Source organism: Spermophilus citellus (genome assembly GCF_964194105.1).
Source record: "Spermophilus citellus genome assembly, chromosome: 9".
In the NCBI taxonomy this organism is placed as follows: domain Eukaryota; kingdom Metazoa; phylum Chordata; class Mammalia; order Rodentia; family Sciuridae; genus Spermophilus; species Spermophilus citellus.
This window is the reverse complement of record NC_138191.1, coordinates 96,181,991-96,191,961: the sequence shown is the minus strand read 5'-3', so window position 1 is coordinate 96,191,961 and position 9,971 is coordinate 96,181,991. Positions and strand designations below refer to the sequence as shown.

Genomic DNA, 9,971 nt, shown 5'->3' with positions numbered 1-9,971 from the left:
ATGATGTGACATTGTGTGCATGGACAAATACCCAACAACCCATCCCACCAATATGTACAGCTATTAAAAAAAAAAGAGAGATAAAATGTATTCAAAAATCATGGAAGCTGCAGGCTGTTCTAAGGAATGCTATGGCTTGGATCTGGAATGCCCCAAGGACCAGGTGTCAAAGGCTTGGCTCTATTGGTAGGTGGTAGAACCTTTGAGAGGTAGGAAGTCTTTAGGCCTCTGGGGGACTTGTGTCCTCAGGAGGAATGTGGACCTCAGTCCCCTCCTGGCTCTTCTTTTTATTCCCTGGCTGGTGAAGTGAGGGTCTAGGTCCACCACACACTCCACCACGAGGAGCTGCCTCACCACAGGCCCAATTGACCATGGACTGAATCTTTTCAAAACTGTGAGCCAAAATAAACCCTTTTCTGATAGTCTCAAGTGTTTTGTTATAGTGCTGGAAAGCCGAGAACACAAAGAACCTTAAAGATTTCTCCTTTAAAGAGAATATGCAGAACCCAGTTTGTGAAACTGAACCACTGGAAAAGGAATTTCCTAAATGCATCTCTGGAGAGAACTTTAGAGTAAGATTCACACATCGCATATATTTTAGGAAAATGACCACTGTGTATATCCTTGTGTTTGCATAAAACTTTTTTGCATTAAATTCAACTTTTATATCTATTCACTTAGCCTATGGTATTTGAGGTGAACTACTATACAATCTTGTTGAAGTGGCTCAACTGCCATAGAAGTTTTTCTTGCTCCCATAACTCAGGATAGGGTTTGGGTTGGTGGCCAGTTCTCCATACAGTCACTCAGGGATCCAGTCTCTCTCCAACTGAGGACTTTCCTGCCTCCTATGCTTGGAAGACTGCCTCCTTCAGGCAAGATGTCATTTTCACCCAGCTTACATGCCACTGGAGAACACTCTTTTCAAGGACACACCTGACTACAAGGGAGGCTGAGAAACACCATTCAGCTGTGTATGTACAAAGGGAGGGATGTGCTCTGGTGGACAGCTAATGGTTCCTGAACTAACAGATGAGGAAAACACTCAATGGATTAACTAGCTTGTCAAAACCAGTCGGTCACAACCAAGTGATAAAGCCAGGACGGTAGCTAAACTTCCTGATGGCTCTGTCTGGTGCCTTAAAAAGGACTGCCCCACCCTGACCTGAGCAGCGCTCCTCTCACTTGGACTCCGGCCTTTTCTCTGGTCTCCTCACTTCAGCCTGTTCTCTACCTGGCAGGGGACTGACTCCAGGAGAGCCCAGTCCAGACCTCAGTGGGATGACAGAAATGCAGCTCATCCCCCCATGTTCTTGTCGTCCTGTCCCTGGGCACGCAGGTTTGGAGAAGGCATCTGAGGGGCAGAGCAGCATGGCCTGCACCTAAGCCCAGGTGTGACTGTGCATCGTGGTCCCGAGCAAGAAATGACGAAGGCTAGCTTCCAGGCCATACTTTTATTTTGACAGAAGCAGCAGCCCCACAGCCACAGGACGTGTGTTCAAGTAGGCACAGTGTCTGCAGCTGAAAGAGCCTTATAGGGGAGACTCATGCCTTTCTCTTTGGTCCCCATGACCAAAGAAAAAAAAAGTAAAAATCACACACCACACAACGCCACACCCATCCCCACCCCTCTCTTCTCGGTCAGTTAACAGTCAACAATTCATCCTTCAAAAGAAACGGGATTTTACATTAAACCTCAAGCAACCAAGAAACCAGGGCCCTGGAGGGGAGAGGCTCACTGTTCCTTTCTATACTCACTGCCCCGTAGCACCAAGTTTAACTCTGCCCAAAGCCACCACATGGATGGACAATGACAGGGCTGGCTACAAGAAAAGCTAGAATGCAGCTCAGCATGCTTGGGAGACGGACTCTTTCAGGCAAGATGTCACAGGGGCCAAACGTCAACCTGGTGGGACTCCAAAAACCTCCCCTTTGAAGCCCTGGGTTCTGCCTAAGGTCTGTGAAGGGCTAGACTGGGGTTATAGGACTCAGGGTGACACAGGATGCTGGCATCTCTGGCCACCAGTGGCTTTGCGATGGGGCCTCCACTGGTGAAATGATGGCACTTCAGCTGCTGGATTAGCCTCTCAGGTCAACCATTCATCCACAGAAGTGGAGTCATCAGTTGACACCGAGTGAGGAAGCCTGGGGCCCACTCAGAGCTCAGGCCACAACGTGCGGCTTTGCAGACTAGAGAATGAAGGCTACTTTCTTCTGCCTCGCCCAGAGGCCAATGGGTAAGGGTGGCTCCTTTGCCTCCTGAGTGCCACAGCCAGACCTCACAGGACCACAAGAAGACACGGCAGTGTGCCAAGGCCTGGTGGGAAGGTCCTTCAGTAAAAGTGTGACAAGATCTCAAGAGGATACTGGCCCTGGAAGGGACAAGACAGAAGCCAGCTGAAGATGAGCTGTTCTGAAAATGAGATGGGAACTGGCCCTGGGGCTGAAGGAAGGACCTTAAATGACGGACAATCCCTAAGGGTCACCTGCCTCATTTATTCTTCCTCTGACTTTCAACACAAATAAGGGTTGATCCTCATGGGTTTTGCAACCATGGTATCGAAGACAGAAAGGCTCTAGGGAGGTCTTATCTGTTCCAATGTGACCGATGAGGAAACTGCAGCTCGGAGGGACAAATGATTTGCCCACGGTTGCACAGCTCGTTGACGGTAGAGCAGGGACTGAAAGCCAGGCCCCCTGACTCCATCATCATGGCCGTGACTGGCTCAGCTCACAGAGTCTGGCTTCCCTTTAATAGGTCCTTCCCACATTCTGGGTTTCCAGCTGGGCCAGCAGTTCTCAAAGTGGAGCTGCGTAAACAAACAGGCTTTGATAACAAGGCAGAAGGACCTAGGAAGGTCCCTTCCCTCTGAACGGAAACTGAGCTAACTTTCTCTGAGCTTAGGATTTGTAAGGCACTGAAATTAACTACAGCTGGGGCAGGAGAAAGAAAAAGGGGATTAATGATTGGAGAAATCCAGTTGATGGTCTTTTCTTTCAGCCCCACAGGGAGACTCCTCACAGAAACACAATGATGGCGGACTCCACTTTCTCACCTGTTGCAGTCCACCTGCCCTGATGCCACAGAGCAGTGCGGACCTGCCCCCACCATGCCTAAGTGGGGTCTGCATACAAGAGGAGGCCTAGGGGGTTGGTGAGCCATGAAGAATGAGCCTGTGGTGCTCTGGATCCAATCAGAACCAAGGCCCTTCTCCCCACCTGGGCATACTGGGCCGGGCCGGACAGGATCCCAGATGTCTTCTCCAGGAACACAGTCCTCTGAGTGAACTTGGTGACGGCTGAGGTGGACCCACAGGCTTGAGCATGCAGGAGAAAGGGATAGGACATCACCAAGGATGGCAGAGAGAACTTCGGAATCGAACCTGGCTTTGGCACGGCACATCTCGGGCCTGCCCACCCTATGTGTTGCCCTCCTGAGACCCCAGGGGTGGAGAGTAGTCTTCCTTCTCCCCACGAGGAGCTCTTCTGACTGACTCAGGCAATGGCAGTACAACTCCAGGGCTCCCCCTTCATCATTCCAGCCAAACCTGTGCCCAGGGGACCTAACCCGGGTGGCCTTTTTGGACTCAGCTGCTGAATCCAAAGCACTTCAGTCAGAATGACACTGAATGGGAAGCACTAATAACAGCTCCTGCTCACACAGCCCCTTCCATGTGACAGGTGCATGACTTTGAGGACAACCTGCAGGTAGGTATTACTGCCCCTTCAAAAGATGAAGAGGCTGGGACACAGAGGGATTAAGTGACTCACCCAGAGTTACACAGCTAATGAGTGGCTAATCTTGAGCCTGGATTCAGGTGTGCCTGATTCCAGATCCCATGTCCTGGCCACCTGATTGGGCTGCCCCTAGAAGCCAGTAGGAAGCGGTCAGGGCTCTCTGGATGGGATTTCTGCAGGGGATTCTTTCTGAAAATGTGGATCTGGGAAAGCAGCCAAGCTGGAGTAAAGGGAAGACGCCGGTCCCTGCCACATGTCTGTCTCTCCAGGTGGCCCCCCTCAGTGCCTCGCGGCCTTGCAGATCTTGTCGTACACCTCAGGGAAGGCGTCTTGGCAACCGAGCTGCTTGCGCAACTTGTGGTACAAGGAGCCATCAAACATCTCCCAGAACTCCTCCCGGTTCATGTAGCAGTCAGCATAGAGCATCTGGAATCTGCAGAGGGAGAGAAGCGGGTGAGGGCACAGGTTGGTGGCATCCAGAAGGGTGGGAGATAAGAGGCACGTGGGAGAAGCCACAACTCCCCTGGCACCCTGAGACACCTGCTCACCCATGCACGCTCCGGACGAACTTCTCCAACTGCCTCATGCAGGATCTGGCTTCAAAGTGCTTCACCCGCGGCTCTCCATATGCCCCAATGTCGACGTACAGCTCTGCCTCGTCTCCCTTGGGGTGCACCAGGCCTGGCTGGCTGGGCAGGATGAACGGACACAACCAGATGGGGTAAACCTGAGGAGGCCAGGGAGGAGGGTATTGGTGCTTTTTCTCCAGCAGGTGACAGTTGATGGCTGTAGCCCGCCCCCTCCAGTCCTGCCTAAGACTCCCGACTCCCCCACATGAGGTGACCCACCCAAGCTGTCCACAGAGGTGCTCATCACCAGGCCATCGCTGATAGGCTGAGGCCCCTATAGGCCTGGGGATGAGGCCCCCATAGACCTGGGGACGAGCCCCCCATTTTGTAGTTGGGGAAGGTGAGGCCCAGAGGGCAGGCCTGCCAAAGTGGGGCATGTGGTTTAGACAAGACTGGGGATTCGGTGGGACCCCGCCCGGCCCCTGGCTCACGTGGATGTCGTTGTGGAAGGTGAGCAGGGCCTGCCGCAGGCACTTCATGGGCACCAGCATGTCCTGCACCACGTGGTGCTGCTCGTACAGTTTGCGCAGGGTCTCGCCCTGGGTCAGCTTCAGGAGGGAGATCTTGGGAGGCACCATCCAACCAAAGAGGTAGCGGAAAATGGGGTTGTTGCCAAAGGGAATGATATCCTGCAAGATGGAGGCGGGGGTGGAGAGCAGGGCTGAGGGTCCACGTGCATGGATCACGGCCAGGTCCTCGTTCTGTGCTCCATGTAAGTACTCCATGTACAATCTCCTCACGTGGTGGGGCGTGAGGGCACTTAGGACTTGATCAAGTAGGTGTGGATTTGATTGTCAGCTCTGACATTAACAGCTGTGATGACCTTGGGCTAGTTATTTAACCTCTCTGAGCTTAGTTTCCTTATCTGTGAAAAGGGACTTGTGAGGCTAATAAGACATCAAATGGAAGACACTCTGCCCAGTTTCTGGAGCAAAATGATAAGGTGGCTATCATTCCTGTTCTAATAATTGAGGTCAGGGTGGCTGGCACAGAGCAGACATTCCATAAATGTCTGAAAAATGAATGCTGTTGAATGAGAAGAGCAATACCCAGAGAGCTTAAGTAATTTCCTTCAGGTTACACAGCAGGGAGGGTGAAGCCTGGCTCAGGTTCCATAAGGAGTCCGCTGACTGGCAGCTTCCCTTGCTCACAGCCTGACGCTTGCCTGCCTTTCCAGCTTAGGGCTGCTGGCCACCCTGCTGAGCAGAAGCAGCCCTTCCTCTTCCACAATGCTGACTGTCAGGAGGGATGAGCCACCTCACACAGTGCTGCTGCTTTCCAGTGATGCCCTCTGCTCCCTGCCAGCCCCTCCAGGGCTCTCATAGCTGGTGATCCTGCCGACCCCAGAGAAGACTTTGGCCCCCTGGCTTGCAATGTTCCTCAATGCTGCAAGTCCTGCCGTCTTCCTGAGCGCCTCAGTGCCCCGGGGGAATCCCTTGAAGCCATGGCTGCTCCATTCTTTAGACAGTCATAAGGCACCTGTGAGGTCAGGTACCAGGTTCTATGCTGGGCACTGGTGCTACCTGTGGCAATGGAGACATGGGCCCTGTCTTTATGACACTTGTTCCCTCAGGTATGGAAGGAACAGGCCACTGGACTGTGGTGTGGATGAGCTGAGACAAATGGAGCAGAAGCAGCTCATCAAAGAAGCCACACGTGCCAAGCACTGAAGGCATGTGACTCTTCTGCAACCCCTCAAATTAATCAGACCATTCCATAAGGGCAGGGACCTATCTGCTTCCTTCTCTGTTGAATCCCTGCGGCTCATCAACGCCTGTACACTGCAAAGGCTCAATAAATTATATATATCTTTTATTGTTTCCTGGGAAGCTTTAAAAAAGCAGATATCCCATTGGACAAAGGTTAAAAGGCCTCCTTTCACACCCTGACTCTTTCCAAGAGCAACTGCTAATATGAATTCACTTGTGTGCATTGCTGGGCTGCAGGGGCCACTAGGGACCCAGCCAGGCCAGGACCCCCATTCCTAGAAGCAGAGCCTATGGCAATAGCCCCCCAAGAAGACCAATGACCAAGGGCCCAGCATCTGCTCTTACCTGTGCTAACTGCCTACAGGACTAGCCACCTTCACCAAAAACAAGAGGACTCCTCTCTTGGGATGCCATCTTCTCCTGGTTTTTCTCTCCCAGATGCTGGGTTCCTTGGCGGGTTTGCCCTTCCCTAACCTACAGGCCCCCCTAGGCTCTTGCACCTTTCTTTTATCCACCCTCACTCTTCTACTCCCCTGGCTTTAAATAACATTCATCTGTTACTGACACCCACATTTATTTTTGTAGCCTCAACCTCTGCTGAATCTGAGGTCCTGACCCACATACAGGCTGCCTGCAGGTGTCCCATCCAGGTGTCAGGAGGCATCTCAAACTGACACGCCCCAGACTAAGCTTCTGATTGCCCTTCCAGAGCCCCCCTGCTTCTTCCCGTGGCAGCCAAGGGCACCTCTGTCCACCCAGTTCTTGGGCCCCTAACCTCGGACTCACACCCACTGCCGATCTATCTGGAAAGCCTGTCAAATGGCTTGTCTCTTACAGTACATCTCAGGCCCGACACTTCTTTCCAAAGCTGTCACCTGGTCAGCAGAAATCTTTCCTTTCCTCTTCTACTTATGTCCACCCGCCATGCCATCAAGCTGTTTAAAAGTCATTCTTTAAAACAAAAATCAGGTCATTGTCACTTCCCTCCTCGGATCCCCCACTGATTTCCTGCCACACTTACAACAGCCATGGGGTCCAGCCTCTGGCTGCCATTTGACCTCATTCTGCACCAAGGCTCTAGCCCTGCAGCCTTCGTGCTGTTTTCCAAACATTCTTGCCTGGACTACACAGCTACAAGCAAAACAATGGAGGTTGACTCCTACCTCACACAGCATAGAGAAGTTGACTCAAAATGTGCAGCAACCTAAATAGAAGAGCTAAAACCTTAAATAAAGCATTTATGGAAAAACGGGCAAATTGTGATCTTGCATTTGGCATGGATTCTTAAATAGGACACTAAAAGTATAAACAACAAAGGGGGAAATAGATAAACTGGATTTTGTCTGAATTAAAAACTATTGAGTACCAAAGGGCATGACCAAGGAAGCGAAAGAACAACATACAGAATGGGAGAAAATTCTTGCAAATCACATATGAAGAACATATGACGTACTCTTAGAACTCAACAACAAACAGCCTAGTTAAAAATGGACATAGGATCTAAACAGACATTTTTGCAAAAAAAGATATACAAATGCTCAAGAAGACACAAAATGACGCTCAACACGGTTAGTCAATAAGCAAATGCAAATTAAAACCAAGAGATAAACATTTCACATTGACTAGGATGGCTGTAATTAGACTAATACTTTAAAAATCATGCTGGGTGTGGTAGTGCATGCCTGTAATCCCAGAGGCTTGGGAGGCTGAGGCAGGAGGATCACAAGTTTGAGACCAGTCTTAGCAAGTTATCCAAGACCCTGTCTCAAAATAAAAAATAAAAAGGACTGGGGATGTGGCTCAGTAGTTAAGTGCCTCTGGGTTTAATCCCTGGTACAAAACAAACAAACAAACAACCTCCCCCCCAAAAAAACAACCAATCAGAAATAACAGGGAGGGAGGAAGTGCTGAGGAATGATAGTGGCCAAATTATATTGTGCATGTGAAAATATGTAAAAAGAAATCCCATCATTACATGCAACTATAATGTACCAATAAAAATTGTGGAAAAATAAAACAAAATAAACTGCAATAAGTAAATAATAAACAAACAAATAAATAAATAGCTATCTATCTCAGAAGTAAGTGTTGGTGAGAAGGCAGAAAAATCAGAACACTCGTATGTTGCTAGTGGGAATGGTAAATGGTGTGGCCATTGTGGAAAACGGTAGGCTCCTTAATTAACCAGACAGAATTACCATACAATCCAGCAAATCCACTCCTGGATCTATGTACACATCCCTCCAAACAACCAAAAACTGGCCCTCGAACAAACACTCATGCACGAATGCTTACAACAGCACTGCTGTAAGAGGGCTGAAACCCAGATGTCCACCGACAGGTACATGGAAAAAACCAATGTGGGACATCTATCCAATGGAGCATGATTCAGCCACAAAGAGAAATACTGATACCTGACAGCATTCTGCTAAGTGAAAGAAGCAAGTCCCAAAGGCACATACTGTATGTCTATTTTTATGAAATTTCTAGAATAGATCAATCCACAGGGATAGAGAACAAATTGTGGTTGCCACAGGCTGGGGGAAGGCAGGATAGAGAGGCGCTGCTTAATGGGCACCAGGCTTCCTTGTGGAACGAGGAAAGTGTTTTGGAGCCAGGGGGGTGGAGGTTCCCCTCCTCTGAGTACCTGACACAGTGAATTTTCTGTTGGTCCACCTTAGCTGTTTCAGCTGTTCCCTGCCTGGGCACTCTCCAGGAGGTTCTGCGTGGTCTGCCCTCCTCACATTCAGTTCCTGCTCATCTCCTAAGGGGCCTTTTCTGACCCCATTTAAAATGTCCCTGCTTTCCATCTGCCCACTCCTCCCTACATAAAGCACAAATTCTTGCTCACCTTTCAAGGCCAAGGCCAAGTTTGACTGCCCCCTTCCACTCGAAGGAGAACTAGCCACTTCCTCCTCTTGTTCTCTAGCCCTGTACCAAGCCAGAATCCATCGGTTCGATGAGGCTAACTGCTTCTCTAAGATAGAGCAGGTTTCTATTCCCCAAAACACCAGCCCAGAGACCCACTGCCAGACCCTTGAAGGAAGTTTACTGCTCTCACTGCAGGGATCACAACTATTGCAGCTTAAGGTGTTTGTCCCTCAGGACAAGGTGTCAGTGTAGCTACAGTCCTAACCATCCTGGTTCCTGCTGCTGGCCAGGTGGACCCAGGGCTGTGCAAAGCCAAGCCTCACCTGGAGCTCCCAGAAGATGCTGCGCGTGTGGCGGTGGTAATAGTGTCTCAGGGGAATGTACTCCAGGCCCTCTCGGTTTGTCTTCAGGTAGTTCTCCACATGCTTGAAGAACCACGGCTTGTAGTAATTACCAATGCTATTCAGCTGAAATGACAGAGGCCATTGTGATCAGCATGTAGACAAATGCCAAATGCCACCAGGGAGTGAAAGTGGCCAGGGAGTGGCCTTTTCAAAGCTGTCATGTTGATTGCTGCCTTTGAGACTTGAAAGCCAGGTAAGGTTGGGCATTAACAGTGTCTGCCACCAACAGAGCTCCGTGCAGGTGGGCTCCTTCCTGCTCTCACTAGGCCAGCATGGGGCACCCATCTCATTGCAACCACTGCCCACAGTTCTAATTGACCATGGCACCTCTACGCTGCTCCTGGACCAAGCTCCACCATCCTCTGGGCACAGTACTTCCCCAGGCATCCTCATCCCCTGGAGAAGCTCAGCAGTACGAACCAGCACACTCTGTGGTCTGCAACATGCAATTCTTACAGTGAGCCATCTTCTGCAGTTACAAATGGTTCAGGACTCACTGTGCTGTGCACCCTGAGATGACTCAGCTTCTCCACACCTCAGCTCCCTCATCTATGAAACGCATTCTGGGCAGATGCTCCTGGGGATTGGTGGGGGTGGAGGGGCATCCTGGACAGAGCATA

The 9,971-nt window shown here is 50.4% G+C and overlaps 1 protein-coding gene across 1 annotated transcript in view; it reads right to left on the bottom strand.

Moving 5' to 3' along the window:
- Positions 1-1,439: 1,439 nt before the first annotated feature.
- DHCR24 (24-dehydrocholesterol reductase) overlaps positions 1,440-9,971 on the bottom strand; it is a 31,986-nt gene continuing 23,454 nt past the window's right edge. The window contains exons 6-9 of the mRNA XM_081308353.1: positions 9,271-9,414; positions 4,799-4,996; positions 4,287-4,465; positions 1,440-4,171 (exon numbers count right to left, since the gene is read on the bottom strand). Of these exons, the coding sequence (XP_081164479.1) occupies positions 4,018-4,171; positions 4,287-4,465; positions 4,799-4,996; positions 9,271-9,414 (675 nt within the window). The 3' untranslated portion in view covers positions 1,440-4,017. The remainder of the gene's footprint in view (positions 4,172-4,286; positions 4,466-4,798; positions 4,997-9,270; positions 9,415-9,971) is intronic.